At 40.1% G+C, this 19,740-nt stretch overlaps 2 protein-coding genes across 3 annotated transcripts in view; both read left to right on the top strand.

Moving 5' to 3' along the window:
• The window catches only part of prkd2 (protein kinase D2), a 35,066-nt gene extending 29,068 nt beyond the window's left edge, over positions 1–5,998 (top strand). For both annotated transcript variants that reach the window (XM_058080525.2, XM_058080524.2), the window contains exon 19: positions 1,046–5,998. In XM_058080525.2, coding sequence (XP_057936508.2) covers positions 1,046–1,273 — 228 coding nt within the window. In that variant the 3' untranslated portion in view covers positions 1,274–5,998. The remainder of the gene's footprint in view (positions 1–1,045) is intronic.
• Positions 5,999–10,453: 4,455 nt separating this feature from the next.
• gpr184 (G protein-coupled receptor 184) lies at positions 10,454–16,519 on the top strand. Its single transcript, XM_058080178.2, has 2 exons — positions 10,454–11,200; positions 15,209–16,519. Exons 1-2 carry the CDS (start codon positions 11,149–11,151, stop codon positions 16,225–16,227), a joined length of 1,071 nt encoding a protein of 356 aa, XP_057936161.2. The 5' UTR covers positions 10,454–11,148; the 3' UTR covers positions 16,228–16,519.
• Positions 16,520–19,740: the final 3,221 nt, after the last annotated feature.

Below are 19,740 nucleotides of genomic sequence, written 5' to 3'. Positions count from 1 at the left end.
TTTTGTATATCAGATTATTTTTTAGAATACTTAAAATAATATGTTTTCTTATGTAAAATTTAAACTTTAAACTATTAAAATAAGATTTTTTTTCTCATAATATTCAGATGTATTCTTGTAAAATTGCTATGCTTTTCTCTTAATCTTAATAATAAAATTACTGCTGATTTTTTCATTCTTGCTGCTGTTGTTTTTTTTTAATTTCTTGTATTAAATTACAGTTTAATTAAATTAATCAAATTATGCCATGGGCCAATAAATGTGGACACCGTAAACAGAAGAATTAATGTTTTTAACACTATTAGAGCTCCCTAGACATGAAATAACACCCCTATAATCACCCTTACACTCATACTACCCACTATAGTAGACATAGTAAGAGAAAATAAGCCATTTAAGACATAAATAAGACTCATTCTCATGTATGTTGCTGTAAATGTGTTAGGGGAGCTGAGTAGGGGGCGTACAGGAAATTATGTTGGGGGTTCACAGTTGAGTTTTAACTTATCGTAGGTTACGGCCTGTGCCTGTTGTGACATCATTCAAACCTGCAATACCAAAACTGTTGTTCCGGGGATGCAGTCTGGTGCTTGTGTGTCTGACCCAACATTACAATAACATTACTGACACCTAATGACCAGTGTAGAATACTTAAATGTACTTAAATTTGAAGTGGCAGTGGTTGCTGTAGCTGCGAGTGTATGGTGAGAACACCCATCAGAACCACGTGACTTCTCCCAGCCTATCAGCATAGAAAGATAATATAATACAAGTAATGAAGGGAAAACATTACATTTTTTGATTCATTGCCGTCTCGATGCTTAATTAATTTAGTTCGACGGCAAAAAAAACATTAATAGAAATATATTTTTCAACTTATAATGACTTGGATGAAAATGTTTAGTGAGTCATTTAAGTTCAGTCACGCACTCGTGCATCCATCTTATAATATGTTCGCCTAATGATGCACTAAAAGCCCTTTTCAACTTTGGATCCAATTCCAAAGCTTCTAACTGAAACTTTATTCCCTCCCATCATCCCCCAGGACTATCAGACATGGCTCGATCTGCGAGAGCTGGAGACCAAGCTGGGCGAGCGCTACATCACTCACGAGAGCGACGACAGCCGCTGGCAAGCATTCGCCCACCAGTACACGTTATCATACCCGGCCCACCTCGTGGCCCCTCCTCCCGCGCCTACCTCAGACGACGACGGGGACTGCAGGGACGACGCGGAAATGCAAGGCCTCACCGAGCGGGTCAGCATCCTGTGACGGCAGAGAAAGCGGGAGGTGATGAACGAAGCGGCTCTGCTAACAGTGTTTACACAGTCAGTTCCATTATCAGCTGCATGCCAGCACTCCATTTTCAAGTCCATTTTGGTGACTTTGCAGATAAACAACAATTCATAACAAAGTCAAATAGGTTTTGTGTGTAGTTTGAATGGAATGAATCACAGTCCTCATTCATTATGATAAAAAAATATATAGCAGTTCCTCTCAGTGAGGAAGTTTCAAGTGACTTAAGACTTCCACCGTTGTGGTAACGTCTTTCCACAAGAGCTCACCCATAAACATCCTGTGGTGACAACTGGAAGTACTGATTGGGCGACGGCGCGTCTTCCTGTAATGAATGCAAGCCGCACTCTTCTAGTTGCTCTCGTGTCCTGAGCTAGCGCTTAGGTTTTCTATTTCCTGTTTATACTTTTTCACATATAAACGGCATTCTGTAACAGCATTGATTACCGATGATCATGTTGATATGTTGCATGTTTTCATGTAGTAGAATGGTATGGACTCATAAAACATAGTGTTTTTATTCCAGTAGTCAACTACTTGCATGTGTATCCTGAAGATGATGTAGCGTCCGCGACATGTTTGAAATGAGATGCTTGACATTGCAGAGCAATACAAACCTACAGGAATATTCCCTTTTAGTTGGGTGCTGTTTTTATACATCATTCATAGACTCAACACATTTTGTGCAATAATCACGCTGTCTTAACCGCACCTTGATATTCCATGGATGGATTATCTCGCCAGAGGCGAAGTGCTAACTCATGACTACAGATTAGTGAAAAATATTTGAGGGGAAAAAAGCCTTTTGTGTACTGAAAGTTGTGTGAAAGTGATGTGTTTCTATTCTAGCGGAGTGTCTTTTCACTGAAGTACAAAGGGTGAAAAGAAATTAAGGCGTGTTTTGTCAGTTTAGTTGCTTTAATCTGTAGAGTTTATCGCTCTTTAGTTTAGCAGCCATCATACGTCTCGAGGCACCCAGACAAGGTCGATTTATGCTGACAAAGAAAGCATTTATTTTTACAAAGTTGCCTTTTCTAAATTATAGGACAAGCAAGAAGAGGCAGACTGTAATGCCCTGGTGGAGTTTTTTTTTTCTTTTTCAAAGGCTCGTCTGCTCACAGTTCAAAGTTGATGACGAAAAATGGAAACACAATTCTGTGAATTGTACAGAAAATTGTCAGTTATCTGATACGGTCATCAACAGCAACTGTGGCATACTGAATACTGATTGTGTACTTTACTGCACTTTGTTTTATATAAGGCCAAATAAGCAGAATCTCAACCCTGCATTAATCCTGGCCTTAGCCAAAACCCTAAACTCCAAATACCGGCATTAAACCGCATGATTTCCCCCACCCTATCCTCAATCGTAACACTTACCTAACCCTAATTCTAGATCTAACCACCAAATCCTAGCCTTAACCCATAACATTACCCCTACCCCCAACCCAAGTTAAAGGCCAAACTCCTACCCTGACCGCCTAAACCCAAACGTGAGCTGGACCCATGGCGCTTACTTTATCCTTGACCCTAATCCCACCCTTACGTCAACCCTACACTAACCCTAATCTTAAACCTAATCCCCAAACCCGGGCTTAGACTTGTAAAACTTTAAACTGCAGAGCTGTGGAATCGAGTCACGCAACTTGGACTGGACTCCAGGTTTAAGAACAAACAACAAATGTGTGGTTTACATTTCTGTGCAGTGACTAAATCCTGAACGCTACGTCAGCACTCTTTTTCCGTGTCTTTGTCTTGTCACACTGGCCTTCCAGGTATTTTATTTCAAGAAATCATTCAAAATGGAGTCATTTTATCTGTCAAATGTTCTTACATTGCCATCACAGCATTTTATTTGGGAGACACTAAACAGCGCTTATGACTTGCAAGGACTACAAAATGTCAAGCCTGTGATTGTGTCTTGATGTGAAACTCGATCTGGGCTTGTACATATTTATTTAAGACTTAACTCGGACTTGGGATTAAAGACTGTGGATTTACTTGAGACTTGCAAAACACTGACTTGTTCCCACCTGATCAACTGCAAACCCTTTCACCCTAACCCTATCAGATTGCCGTGCATGATGGACTGCTATCTTAGTCGTCCATCGATCCAATGATGACTTTGTCATGTGTTGTTAAGTCAGGGGTCTCAAACTCAATTTACCTGGGGGCCACTGGAGCTAGGGTCTGGGCAAGGCTGGGCCGCATCAGGTTTTCCAAAAAAAAAACAAAAACGCATTTATTAAAAACAGAAAAATATACAAACTTTTTCAGTGCTTTGGTTCCGATTTTCTACAATAAAAGCTCTGATAAAACATTCCACTGTTCTCAAATATCTTAATATTTATTTTTCTGCACAAAATAAGATGAAAAATAAATAAACAAATGAAGAATAAAGAAAATCAATCAATCAGTAATAAATAAATATAATAATAAAACGGCAAATAATAAAAACTTAAGAAACCACATATAGTTGGTGGGTAGACAAATTATTTTTTTTCAGATTAAAATGAACAAAGCATTATTAGAGCCCTGTAGACATGACAAAACACGACTATAGTCACATTTATACTCTTTTTATTTACAACATATTGCGCAACTGCAGGGTCTTGGGACACATGCTAACTCGCAAACTAGAGAGCTAGCGACCTAAACGGTAGACTTAAAGTTTTTTCCTTTAAACTTAAATAGCCAAAAACTTACCACTTCCACACGGATAGAGAGGATAACTATTAACAGTTATTTAACCTTTAACATGAACATTAATCAAACGTAATATTTTTTTCTGGGTACATGATACCATACAGCATCCATATCAAACTTGCGGGGGCCGCACTAACATTAAACTTTCATATCAAGGCGGGGGCCTCAAACTATTGTCCTGCGGGCCACATTTGGCCCGCGCGCCGTGGGTTTGAGACCCCTGTGTTAAGTTGTTGTTTTGTGTTTTTATGTGTGGACGGAGATGGCTGGTTCAGCCAATCCTTGATCGGCAGACATGAGTGCAGTAAAGGGCAAGGAAACTGTCCGGATTGTTCAGGCTTGGCGGTTAACGCCTTTCTTCTTGCCCGTGCTGCAGTCGCATCAGCTCGCGTATTCTACTGAAAGTTGTCACGAGTTTGGATGTTGAAGGCGTGCCAGATTGTTTTATATTGGACTACGCGCAGTCCTTGAATCTTTTACGTGGTCTGCCTTGGTGCTGCTTTCCAGAAGTCAATTTGCCATTCATGAGCTGCTTTGGCAGCCTGTGATCGTCCATCCAAATCACGTGGCCAACTCATCAGGGCTGGGCTTTTTTAGTATCACGGCCTCGATGCTAATCATCTAGGACCTCGAGGTTTGTGATCCGGTCTTGTCAGTGGATGTTCATAATTGACCGCAGGCTTCTCGTGTGGAACCTCTCCAGCTGCTTCAAGTGTCTTCTCCAGTTTCTCAAGGCTATGCTATAACGTAGCAAATACCATAGATGTGTGAACACAGTATAATCCTTCCTTTGAGGAAAAAAGAAGATATGTTTATTCAAATCACGGCAGGCTGTAATCTCTTCTGTAAATACTGGCCATATGCAAATGTGTCCTGGGGTTGAAGAGGTGAAAATCGTGGACTGTTTTCCATACTTAGATTAGAACGCTTCAGTCCACTCTCAGGGAGGAGTAGCACTCGTGGAGCCATTGTGGATTCACATTCAGCTCACTCTTTACGTTGCCTTCGAGTCCCGTCACCTTTGCACTTGCGTCATCAGTGGCACTTGACACACATGCATCTTCACTGAGAAGCGTTTGTCTTGAATCCATACTAAGTAAGCAACAGTGATGGACCATAAATAGCATCTTCTGGGCTCTTTGTGATACCTTGGAGTTAAAGGGGACCTATTATGCTTTTGCCATTTTTCTGACCTATAAATGTAGTTAGAATGTTGTATTCTCGTATTAAACAATGCCAAAGTTTCAGATAATGAGGTTTACGCAATTGGAAGTGAGCCCTGAAAGAAGTTTGAAATGGCTCTGTTTGAAAAGCGGGGTACCTTGGTACTGTTCCTTTGTGTTCCTCACAGACTGGCGGACTTCCTAAGAAACAGTACAAATTATCTGCCCTCCCCCAAGCTCAGAACAGCCATATGAACCACTCTGTAGTGCTGTACATGAAATGTATTTACAAATTGGGTCTAAGGAAAATCTGCTTCAAAACAGAACATGCTTGAATCAGGTGATAAGCATGTGGAGGATTTGTTTTGAGGCCTCTTGCCTCAATCAGATAATCAGAACAAGTCAGTGTGACATTAATGTGTACGAACATTAGTTAAAATGTATAGCTAAGAACAGTCCAAAATTGAAGGTATTTCAATTGAGGGAGATTGATGGATCCCCTGGCTGGTCCCCTGCAACAACCAATCAGGGAGCCGGAGTCCTCCAATACAAGGAAACAAAGAGGCACACACCTGCAGAGACTCAAAGCAATTTGCTGTAACAAAAAACAAACCAAGCCAAAACAAATCTTACAACCCACAGTCATAACATGCATCATTATCATGGATGTCGTTTATCGTTATCTTTGTCAAGGCTGGACTGAATACACGAGACAGCTCTTGTATTGCTTCTTTGGTTGTTCAGATGTAGAAAATCAATCAAAAGTATTTGTGTTTTTGTTATTCACAGTTCCCTGTTGTGACATTAAACCCTAATTGAACTTTAACCTGAACCTCAATCTCAACCCTACTTTTACTCCCACTTTAAGCCGAACCTTAATCGGAATCTCAAGTGTGAACACTTACCCGAACACTATAACAAACGCTAGCCCTAATCAGAATTTTTGCCCTGATCCCAAACCAACACAGTAACGGCAATCCAAGTTTTTCCAAGGGGAAATACTAATTATTACACCAACCCAACTTTTACCTTTGCCCTAATCCCTAACCTCAATTTGTTTGTACCATAGCCCTAATAGCATACCCTCGCCGTAGCATGAACCCAAAAGCTCACCCAAACCATAACTCCAGCCACAACCCTGAACACAAATCTCCTATGGTCCATACAGCAGACTTTCTGTTTGTGTCTCATGTGTCTTTGAGCTATCATCCACTTGTTATGACTGGATTGGACCCTGAAGAAGGGGGGCTCTGTTATGTCTTTACAGACACTGTATTCATCAAGTAGTTTCACACACCTGACACAGGCCACAAATCCTTACCACTGCAGTTTATCAATTCATTTTTCACCTTAGAACAGGGATGTCCAAAGTGCGGAGTCCATTTTCAGCTTACGGCTCATGGTTTTGTTGTCCTTTTACATAGTCTGAAAATAAAATTAATTCATTTTTGGAAAGCGCAGACCTCTCCCAAGCACCGTAGTTCCCCCATATTTACATCATAAAGATTACTGCATATATTTTTTGTACATATTTACATTGCTAATGTTAAAATGCTAGCAATGCTAACAATGCTAACTAACACCTAGAATACTAGTGGGGAAGTCTATACAAATGTTTATCTATGAAAATGGCTAGAAATATAAACATGCTAACATTAACATGCTAACACCTAGCATACTAGTGGGGACGTCTTTATATAAATGTCTATCTTTGAAAATGGCTAGCAATGCAAACATGCTAACATGTTAACACATAGCATAATAGTGGGGAAGTCTTTATATAAATCCATGAAAATGGCTAGCAATGCAAACATGCTAACATTAACATGTTATGTAACACATAGCATAATAGTGCCACATGTTTATATATGTATCTCGCTGTGAAAATGTCTAAAAATGCTACTATGCTAATGTTAACATGTTGGCGTGATAACACCTAACATACTGCCAGGTCTTTATATAAGTGTCTACCTATGAAGATGGCTAAAATGCTTTTACGTTTATATGCTACCAATGCTAACATGCCAATGTTAGCATGCTGACACCTTGCCTAATAGTGCTAAGTGTTTATATCTATGAAGATGGCTAAAATGCTGTTATGTTTATATGCCCGCAATGCTAACATGCCAATGTTAGCATGATGACACCTTGCCTGATAGTGCTAAGTGTTTACATGCATTATGTGTGTACCCATAGCTGAAAATGCTAGTAATGCTAACATTAGCATGCTAGCACCTAGCATGATAGCACAATTGACTTGGAAGGCTAAAGGTCCCGAATGAGTTGAGAATTTTAGCTTTGGAATGGTCTGAATCGGTTGAGAAATGTGGAAGTAGCCAGAACTCTGCTTTCATTTCCATCAATTCCTGAAAAAAATCAGGAATTTTCAAGTTATTTTGAACAAAAACTAGCAGACAGTCAGATAAATGCCGGCAAAAACATAACCTCTGCTCTGCGCTTGGTGGAGATGTACATTATTAACTATTACATAACAGTTTGCTTTGTCACGTATAACACACAGCCAAGATGTCAGTTGTTTCTTCAGATACTGCAGCTTAGTATATGTATATTGGTTTTAGTTTTGCGGGCAAAATGTATCGAGGCGGCCTCCCTGCATCATTGAATTTTTATCTAAAAAGTTTCGACATCCCTGCCTTCGACTTTCCATGCTCTGCTTTGAAATGATTGCAGCAGTGAGTCATCGCGACTCAGTTCTCCGTGAAATATATTGACTGAGCGATGTTAACATGGAGAGTGTGGACAAAAATGTAGAAAGAGCTCCATTACTGTCATAATTGTAGACAAAGATCAGTGTGAGATACCGCAAGTGTTCTTTTTCTGACACACCTGAAATTCTGTTAGGTTTTCTGCAGTATGATCTTCCTACAGCTAGCATTGTGAAACAGGATCTTAGATTGGGCGTATATTGGAAATAAAATATTACAGGGATACCTCTGACAGATAACAGAAACTCCCAAATTTGGAATGTGGCTCAAGTTAGGCCTCCTGTGAAACTGTCTGGTAGGTCGTTCAATCACACTGGTGGCAAAAAAAAAAAAAACAACACACACACACACAGAAATATCCATCATGATCACACATTCTCATCACTCTCATGCCCCAATCATAAAGTTCCTGCAGAGGCAATTTCCTGCCATTTGGCTATTATACACGCTAAAAGGCTGCAGCAGCTGCTGAGCTTGTCCTCGCACTCAGCCATCATTTTCAACGTGAGTCATTTGTGTAAAACAGTTCTCGAAAAAATAGCAGAGCAACAGCCGAGGAGACTGTTTTGTCGAGGCAGAGTGGGGATTTGGCACATTTTAGATTGGTGCCATGAGTGTATACTCACCATGCTGCTCATCATGCAAATGCATGGCGATTGCTAATGGTTTATTCATTTAAGAAGAAAAATAACATTCACTGACAGGAGAGAAATAAATTACCAAACACTAATTTCCCAACTCTTATGTTCAGATGGTAAATAAAACAATTTCATTGTATGAAAAAAAACATGACAAGTGAGTTAATTTGTTATAGGACTCAATAAGCACTATAATAAATCAATAAAATACAATAACATTTTCAAAAATGGTAATAGCAATAATATATTACAACATATTTTAATCATTCATTCATTTTCTACCGCTTATCCTCACAAGGGTCGCAGGGGGTGCTGGAGCCTATCCCAGCTGTTTTCGGGCGAGAGGCGGGGTACACCCTGGACTGGTGGCCAGCCAATCACAGGGCACATATAGACAAACAACCATTCACACTCACATTCATACCTATGGACAATTTGGAGTCGCCAAATAACCTAGCATGTTTTTGGAATGTGGGAGGAAACCCACACATGCACGGGGAGAACATGCAAACTCCACACAGAGATGGCCGAGGGTGGAATTGAACCCTCGTCCCCTCAATGAAACACAGATGCTAACAGCTGATGATGGTGTATTGGAAATAATTACGATTATTGGCACCTGTGCAGTAATCAGCATCAATGTATGCTACACCTGTGAGATGAATTGATTATGAATTATGAATGCTCACTAGGACAGATTGGTGGACTATATATGAGAGTACATAGGCAAATATATTTGCGTTCCGTGTTGCATAAACATGGCAGCTGTGAATTCACACTTTGCTTAAGTTTTGTGATTAAATATTGCTATTATTAGTCAAAACATGCATATTTAAATTTAAATGCATTTAGCATATTTTTGTGCCTACGTTAAGCATTTTTAATCATAAAAATGGCTAAATGAACTCAAATAGAAACAAACAAGGCATTAAAAGTCCCATTCAAAGACATGTAGTATTCTACAGTGGTCACTAGGTGTCAGTAATGTTACATTAATTAGACTGTCTACTAGATTTGGTCATATGGGTGTAAAGGTGATATAGGTGCTATTTCATGGGCGTTAATAATGTTATAAAACATGCTTAGAAAGATGTACCGTAAAAGACAACACAAAGCAGCTTCCTGTTTGAAAAGGAAAAAAATTACATGAAAAGGCAGAATTACATTTAAAACATTTTCCCAAAAATTGTCCCTTATTACACCGCCGTCCCTTATAACCCCATTTTACGGTAAACAGTTTGTCAATGCTGTAAGTACGAACATACTCCATTTCTAAATATGGAATCCTGCTTGGCCGACATTCACTTATCACTGTGAGGCCTGGAACCAATTAAGTGCAATAAACAAGGGATTCGTGTAGAATATTTTTCAATATAATAATATTAATAATTAATAATTCAAGTATTATGATGGTGAAACTAGTTTTCAATTATTTCCTGTGGGAAATAATTGAAAATCCATATCAATCTAAGGTCAGGGGACTTTGTTTACATACCTACAGCACATTTTATTGTTGTTTTCACATAATTATAAAACATTTTTTCAAGCAATAGCCTAGATGTCTTATTTTATTTATGGCCTCAATAATCACAGTATCCTCAATTATGTGATAAAAAATAATTTTAAATACAAACAGATGATAAAATGAAACAAATATGCAAATTTAATAATACATTAATAAAATATAACAATGATTATGTATATCTATTTTATTTGTAATTTAATTGTAATTTACTTATGTACGCAATTTGTTCAGAATTAAAGCCATTTCAAAATAAAACATTGTCAATAAATGAGCAGGTCTATCACCCATTACAACCAATAAATGCCTCACCTCAAATAAATGCCTTTTTTTCTTTCCCTATTAGGAAAAAACTCTCGCATCAACGACTCCCAGGACGACTGCTCGTATCGCTCTATCGTTGGACAAGCTTTCATCTGAAAAATAAAGGCCTCACATCGAATCAGCTGATGGCGTGAATTCCCAGGGCCGCTTTTTGAGCAAGTATGCTCATCACAGAGCATCACTTTTTGTTACTAACTGTTCTCTGTGTGGATTTCATCACTGAACGGGGAAAAAAACTTCCCATTTATGAATCAGTGTGCAGCTTTTGAGTGTTCAACACTGAAAGGATTTCGGTGGTGAGTCATACAGCAAATACACTGAACACCCACCTGTTTCTTGTATCGTCATGTAGGCCGTTATGCAAGTGCAGTAATATTACCGCTGCTACGCATGAAAGTGAAAAGTTAGTGTGGGAGGGGTTTGGAGCTCAGTGACTTCATGAGAAGTGAAGCCAGAGTGTGTGAGCTCCTGTCACGTGTATTAATGTTCAAAGTATTCAGGTCAAATATGGAGCACCTCCCCACCCGAGCCTCCATACTTGTGTGCAAAAAAAGAAAAAAAAAAGCAGCAGACCTCCCTCCTCTGCTTGGGTCTTCCCCTATTCCTGCACGTCTCCTCCTCGCCTGCCCACACTGTCTGATTATTACTGTAATGGAGACATCGAACTGAGCTTGCACCGCATTGAACATCAACAAGACCATGGTGGTCTGTGGAGAGCACCGTGCCGAGGATAGTTTGGACTATCAGCAACAAATGTGAAGTACGTCTTCTGATGCTTGACATGAACGCCGCTTTTCAACCTCCCGTCCTCCTGAAAGCAGCAGGTGAGCTCCTATAACTGATGGATATGATCTATGTGCAAAAAATGTCCAATGTGAGAAAGGCCCGAAAATGCCTGGAATGTACGGCTGGACTGCATGTTAACTTAGCACCACTTTACTACTAAAGAGGAAAAGTATCACCATAACAACCACAAATACCACCAGACATGGATATATAGTGCCTCTTACTTGGTCTAAATTGTTTGGTTTTGGAAATGTATTTTTTTAATGATAAAATACCACATAATTAGCAACGGCAGCGAGAAATATTGTCCAAAAATGTCATTTACTTGTAATGTTATATGATTAGAACATTATAACGTGTGTGTGTCTAGTCCAGCCAGCCTTGCGTTCCACTCCCAACTTGAGTCAAGAGAGATTGAACTAAAAGTCTGAGCTGTCAACCTGACGTCCAGCACGACTTAATAATATTTTTTTGTTTGAATGTCAATCCATTCATTTTTTATGCCGCTTATCCTCATAAGGGTCGTGGGTATGCTGGAGCCTATCCCAGCTGTCTTCGGGCAAGAGAGCGGCAGGGTACACCCTGGACTGGTGGCTAGCCAATCACAGGGCACATATAGACAAACAACCATTCACACTCACATTCATACCTATGGACAATTTGGAGTCGCCAATTAACCTAGCATGTTTTTGGAATGTGGGAGGAAACCGGAGTACCCGGGGAGAACATGTAAACTCCACACAGAGGTGGCCGAGGGTGGGACTGAACTCGGGTCTCCTAGCTGTGAGGTCTGCACACTAACCACTTGACCACTGTGCAGCCCTATATATATTCAAAAAATATCAAATATGAAGTGTACCTAATAATAACTTTGTTCGGAATGGAATGTTTTCCCTTTGTCCAAGACATGTTGAAGGCTTGTTGATACCAGAAACATAACACCGATACAAACACCCTCTGTGTGTTAGGTCTGTGCCTGTGGTTTACACCCATTACATAAAAGGAAGAGGAACAGGGTTCTTCTTCAGAAATCAGTTGGACTCCCTTCTCAGACAGATATTGAAATAGTAGCATATCGAGAAACTGTACAGGTGCAAAATAGTGATGTGAAAATGGCCTTTTGATTGTGCGTCTTGTTTTTCCTAGCAACAAGCTACTACATGTGTAGTTGAAAGCGTTCCATTCCATTTTCTTCCATAGTAGTGAAGCCGGACTTCCCAGTCTCCGGCCACCACTTCCAGTTCCACTGGCAAGGACACGAAAGCGTGGTCAGGCCAGCTGTGACACATAATCCCTCCAGTTTGTGGTCTTGTTCAAGGCAGAGGGAAAACATTCCATTCCTAATAAATTCAACCTTTCGTTTTAACTAAAGTCACCATTTGTTTTCCTCCCCTTTCCCACAGAGAAAGGTCACACATTTTTTTTCTCAGACAAGCAGACACACAGTTGGTAGGACAACAACAAGCTTGGAGTATAGATGTGAAAAGAATAGCGTGTGCACAAACTAAACCCAAACAAAAAATGTTATTAAAGAAAATGACCTTTCTTTACCCCGCCACGGGCTCGCCAGACAGGTGACTAAACAGCTGCTGAATAATTTTAGACATTGCTCTGCAAAACTTTCCAGCCACTTACTCATCTTATACGGTCATGATTGGAAACACGCCTGCTGCGTGCACACGCTGCAGCGCATGCACCAACATGAACATTTACTCCAAATGGCTACTCCATGATTGAGTTTGGAAGGGACAGGCCATCTCTGGTCTGAACTTAATGCTATTATCTGCTTCCTAAGCCTTCTAGCCAGGCTTTTATCATTCAATACCAATTAGGAATGGATTCACCTTCCCTAAAAATACAAATGCACGACATGGTCCTTCTGTAACGCTACAATGTACAGCCACGGAAATAAAGCCTGTTCAATGACTATTGCCATAATGGAACATTTCAGACTGTGAGTGGCTCCAGGGCAAACATTCAGTTGGCTGCTGACATTTAGTTGTGCAATGCAGACGCCTTTTCGTCTTTCTGGATGCATTTTGACTCGAGAACATTTTGAACAGGATGTGAATGACACAGACTAATATCTGGCTTGCATCTGCATAACAAGCAGGTCTTTGCCGCGCATCTCCATTGGCAATCAACACCCTGAGAGTCATTGATTCATTCAGTGTCACCGAGTCCTTCATATGTTTGCTCAGTTCTGGGAAACACCTCAACGCGTGGTAGTCGACACATTAAACCTTCACTCTGACACATTACATGCAGGTCACACGGTCACACCGTGGGTGCTTTAGTGGCTGCACAAACTGATAATTACTGAAAACAATACATAGGTTCAAGTTTTATCCAAACTTAATTTAGTACAGCACCGGATAGTCTCGTCTGGCAAAGTATATTTCAGGATACTATAGTATAGTAAACGTAAACGTAAGTAGCAAACGTGGTCTAGCCTAACACATGATAGCGTACTCTAGCATAGAATAGTTCAACATACTATACAGTAAAGTACAGTATAGTATTGCATAGCATAGTTCAACATCCTATAGTATAGTAGTACAATATAGTTTAGTATAGTATTGCATAGTCTAGCACCGCATAGTTCGACATACTATAGGACAGTGCAGTATAGTTTTGTCTAGCATAGTTCAACATACTACAGTATAGTGCAGTATAGTATTGCATAGCATAGTTCAACATACTATAGTATAGTGCAGTATAGTATTGCATAACATAGTTCAACATACTATAGTATAGTATAGTACAGTATAGTTTAGTATAGTATTGCATAGTCTAGCACAGCATACTTCAACATACTATAGAATAGTGCAGTATAGTTTAGTCTAGCATAGTTCAACATCCTATAGTATAGTGCAGTATAGTTTAGTATAGCATAGTTCAACATAATATAGTATAGTGCAGTATAGTATTGCATAGCATAGTTCAACATACTATAGTATAGTGCAGTACAGTTTAGTCTAGCATAGTTCAACATACTATAGTATAATGCTGTATAGTGTTGCATAGCATAGTTACTATATACTATACTATAGTACAGTATAGTTTAATATAGTATTGCATAGCATAGATCAACACACTACACGATAGTACAGTATAGTTTAATATAGTATTGCATAGCATAGTTCAAGATCCTATAGTATAGTGCAGTATAGTTTAGTATAGCATAGTTCAACATATTATCGTATAGTGCTGTATAGTTTCACATAGCATAGTACAGTATAGTGCTGTATAGTATTACATAGCATAGTTCAGTATAGTTTAGTATTGCATAGTATGGATATATGATATACTACATGATATAGGTATAGACAGTATATGGTATGGTATAGATATGTATGATAGTCTAGTTTAGCATAGTATCGATCAACATACTATAGTATAGTACAGTATATTAGTACAGTATTGTGTAGTTAGTTTAGCACATGATAGTCTAGTCTAGCATAGTACTATAGTACTATGTACAGTATAGTAAAGTGGGGCACAGGATAGTTTAGTCAAGCATCGCATAGTTCAGCATACTTTACTATCGTACAGTATAGTTTAGTATAGTAGTATTTAAAAAAAGCACAGCACGGTTGAGCGTATAGTTTAACATTGTTCAGCACAGTATAGTTCAACATACCCTACGCATGCAGGAGGAGAACAGTTGAGGCAGTTGAGGTTGCTGATGTTGTTTTGGCGTGGAGGAGGCAGACCATAGCCATTTTTGTTTTTGCAATAAAAAGACTATTTATGGACCCACCTCCTTGTGACCCTTAAGATGCCAGTACTATCTTTATCCTTCATCCTTGAAGGTGCCGGCAGTCCATGTTGAGACCAAAAGGCTTCCCTCTGTTCGGTGCACTACGGCAGACAAGTACAAAACAGTACAGGAGAAATAAATCAATATTTCAGTCACAAGTAAATCAAAGTAAAATGTCATATCACTTGCTGATTCACCATATGGGATGAAGTATAAGTACATACAAATACATGATGCTTTGTGTAGTACTTGAGTGACACCCACAACCTTGTGTGACCTGCAGGCACAATGAACACCACAGTGGTGCCAAACGCCACTGCAGAGTGTGTTAAGATTGACAGCAGCGCCATTAGTGACCTCCTGATGACCGTCTACATCCTGGCCTTCATCTTGGGCTTGATCTTCAACGTGCTCACCCTGGTCCCCATCTGGCAACAGGTGCGCAAGGAAAACGTGCTGGGCATTTTCTTGCTGAGTCTGTCGCTGTCGGACATGCTGTTCCTGTTCACCGTGCCCCTGTGGATCAACTACTACCACCAAGACCACCACTGGAAGCTGGGCGTCATGTCCTGCAGCGTGGCGGGCTTCTTCTACTACTCCAACATGTACATCAGCATCTACCTGCTCTGCTGCATCTCCGTGGACCGCTGCCTGGTGGTCACCAACCCTCTGCGCTTCAAGACCCACCGCACGTCACACTACGCCTGGGCCCAGTGCGCCACCGTCTACGTGCTGGTCATGACGCTGCACATCGTGGTGCTGGTCAACGACAACCTCACGGACGCCCACGATGACAAAGACAGCAACGACCGCTGTTACGAGACCTACCCCATGCAGAGACCTGTCGCCTTGTTCAACCTGCTCCGTGTGGGCATCGGTTTCTTGCTTCCCCTGCTGGTGTTGGCCGTCAGTTACTGGAGGGTGCTCGCCACGGTGGGGCAGAGTCCCGGCTTGAGCGTGCAGGTCAAGAGGAAAGTCCGCATGCTCTCCTTCGGGGTCATCGGCATCTTCTCCTTTTGTTTCGCACCCTACCACCTTTTCCTGCTCACGCGCTCGCTCGTCTTCTACACCAGCGACCACGCCAGCTACTGCCAGTTTGAGCAGAAGATGCACTTCCCTTTCTCGTGCACGCTGGCCCTGTCCAGCCTGAACTGCGTGGTGGACCCCGTGCTCTACATGCTGGTGAGCAACAGCGTGCAGGAGGATTTGAAAATGTGCTGCAACAGGCATAAAAGGACACAGGCGGAAGAGTGCGCACTGGCCACGCAACACAGAGGAAAGATGAACAACCAGTTAATATGAGTACACGCCATTCGGCAGGATGTGGATTATTTACGGCCTTTACTCTGCCTTTGTGTACACATAATCAGATCCTTTCAGACGTGGCCATATTTGTCCACCCACCTCATATCCTGCATTGTGAAGATGAGGAGGCTGACAAGGACCACATACATTTCCGGTTATTATACATTAGGAGCATTTGTTGCTTCTCCGAGGTTGTATTTTGTCTTAAAATTACACGCTGAGCCACAATAAATGTCGACATAGCCCAGGGACTGCCGGTTAAGATTTATTGTGTACTGCACACAACATATGACAAAAAATAATTATTTGTGTTGTCAATCGATTAAAATATTTGATTGCAATTAATTGCATTTTTTGTCCATAATTAACTCAGAATTAATCACATTTAATGGTGGAAATATGTTTTTATCTCTAATAAGTACGTAAATATAAGTACATCGAAATTTGTGGTAAATGATTTGATGTGCAACTACGACAATAATTACATTTTATGTCAAAATTTTTGAACTATGGGCAAGTCAGCAAGCATATTTTTGTATTTATTTTCTTTATTATTAGCATGTTAGCTCTTAAACTCGCCCACAAACGTTCAGCAAATACAAAATGTGAACGAGTGAGACCTCTCACACTGACACGTCTTTGTTTATTTGTGTCAACTGAAAATAATATTTGTTTATTTATGATACCTGTTTTTGCTTGTGAGTAAAAAAGCCGATTGATGAATATTTAGAAAGGATTATTATTAAATATTTTCCACAATGCACCTTTCCTTCAAGAAATGTACAAATGAAAATACCTAAAACACAGGCCAATAGTCAAAACATTTCACCCAAATTGTAAACTCAATGTCATTAAATTTCTCTTTTAAAACACATTAAAATACATAGAAATTAATTGTTATATTACAGTAAATATTATTTTATTACAATACTGTAACAATTAATGAGAAATCCCACTGTTTTTGAATGTTTAATGTGAGCTGCGATTGTCCTACTTTTTTTTGTCATTGAACGCACCGATCCACCGTTCTCCATTACATAGTGGGCTGTATGGATGTATATGGATGTATTTGCCCCTTTTTCTTTACCCTCATACTTGCTACCGAAAGCTGATACTATGTGGGAATACATAAAGGTAAGATTTGAAGACTTTGAGTGCGAATGTGCATTATTGTGGTACAGAACCTCTCTGAAAAACAAAGTCTCCCAAGCGGGATGGTGGCTCTGTATTCATTTAGTTCATTTGATGCTGTTCCTGCCATAGTTTTATACAATACATCATAAATAGGATCAATTACATCGCTATAATATACGTAGCTTTTAACCAGATGTTGAAAATCTTCCCCTAGCTAGTTCCATGCTAAATCGCTAATGCTAGCACAACACTGGACTTGAGCCGCGGTCATCACATTGACAGCCCGTCAATAGAAGCTGTCACTCCAATTTTAGCTGGCAGTTCAATGCAAATATTAGCAAGAGATGTAAAAATGTAAAAACCACTGGTTAGTTGGGACACTCTTATGCCGAGGTAGCACTGTATATGACAATTAAAAAAAATACCTGCACTGCTCCAGTCTCTGGCAGGCCATGTAATCTGTGATAACTAATATATTGTAATGACCCTTGGGGTGTTAAGCGTTATGTGTTGTTTTCGCATGTGTTGCGATGGAGAGATATGTTCCGGGGTTGGGAAGGAAAAGGGGTGATGTACAGGAAGTGAGGCAGAAACCGCATGTTAGAGAGTTGTAGGCGTGGGTTATGGCCGTGATAGGAAGCATTGTTCTTTTGGACCTTAATAAAAAACGGTTGTTGTTCCGCCCGTCTGGTCTGGTGTTTGGTTCAGCGTAGAGTGTTACAACATATAATCTTTTGTGTGTGTTGCACTTTAGGCTAATTAGGAATTTAATGAATATAAATGACAATCCTCTGTAAAATTCCACTCACGTTTGTTCAATGCAGCTGAAATGCCTCGTGGATATTTGTCTCTGACGCATTTGAGTCCACCTTGACAAATGTTCTGTTCCAAATCCATTACGCACTAACGGTCTTTAATGTGGTCATGTGACTCCGCTAATAGCCATCATAATGCAAGGCAGGGATGGGTTGAAAGTATTTTATTGTGTAATTGGATGTCAGCGCCAGCCACAGTTGGTTTATAAACAATATGCTTTGTCACAAGTGTGTCTAGAAGTGCACTTGGCAAGGACCTTCATGTGTTTGCATCCCGGCCTTGCCATTGCCATGGCGACCCTGCATCACTTAGTGGTGTGTAGACCAGCCTGGATGCTTTACTGTTCATGGTTGTGAAGACATGACGTTATTATGGCACATTTATTGGATGGTTTGGCTTCTGTTGATATACCCTATAAGAACAAATTGCACTTTGTGTCGGTCAGTGATTCCCAGACACTGCCTTGAGAGATCATCAGGTGGGCCAATCCAATATGTCTTCATTCCAGAGGCGGCCCAACCTAGATTTGATACGGCACCCCCTCTATTACATAATTTACATACGATAACCTGTCAACCTATTTAAATGGGTGACAAATGCTTAAAAAATCTGAAATATAAATACCTTTACCACAAAATAAAAATCTAAATAAGTAATAATAATAAGTCATAAATACAACAATAAACATCACACAATTGAAATAACCACAGGTTTGCACACATACAAAAACGACATAAAATAAGTAAAATACCTAAACCCAACTGTATGCAAAACTATGCACAAAAGTGAAACAAATTTCCCCACCGGAAACGTAACCACACACACGTGGGGGAAAAAAATGCAGAGCCTTGGTCTCGACAGTCAACACTCACTGAGACGTTTGTTTGACAAAGTAAATACAAACGGAACACAGCAAACTGGTGTGCTCTCACAGAAAGTAAACTTTGAAAAAGAATGCTGCTCTTTAATACATTTGCATTTCCCGAAATGCTGCAAACATTTGACAGACAGTACAAAAATACATGTCACAAATGCCAGTTCCACAATTTGAAAGATGACATATGAATGGAAATATTTCATTATAATGATACATACATCATGATATATATATATCATTATATATTAGGATATATTATTATAACATTAGTGGTGGGCTGCACGGCGTTTTCTACGGGTACTCTGGCTCCCACATTCCAAAAACATGCTAGGTTAATTGGTGACTCCAAATTGTCCATAGGTATGAATGTGAGTGTGAATGGTTGTTTGTCTCTATGTGCCCTGTGATTGGCTGGCGACCAGCCCAGGGTGTACCCCGCCTCTCGTCCGAAGACAGCTGGGATAGGCTTTTGTTCTTTTGTTCAGTCATATATTTTTTCATCGTACTTTTCATAAAAATAATCTTGAAATCTCGTCTTGTGCTTGTGTATGGTCTTGTCTCCTGAAGTAAGCGTGTCATGAAATATATAGAAGGTGAATTCCAACACCCATAGCATGTGCCTATATTGCCCCATGGGCAAGCCAGCTCTGCTTTGTTCATCCAGCTATGAACCTGTGTATCCC

The sequence above is a fragment of the Doryrhamphus excisus genome, linkage group LG8 (genome assembly GCF_037039965.1).
Source record: "Doryrhamphus excisus strain RoL-2023G ecotype Guam linkage group LG8, RoL_Dexc_Guam_v1.1, whole genome shotgun sequence".
NCBI lineage: Eukaryota > Metazoa > Chordata > Actinopteri > Syngnathiformes > Syngnathidae > Doryrhamphus > Doryrhamphus excisus.
Note: the sequence above shows the minus strand (reverse complement) of the source record. Positions and strands in the feature narration are given on the sequence as shown.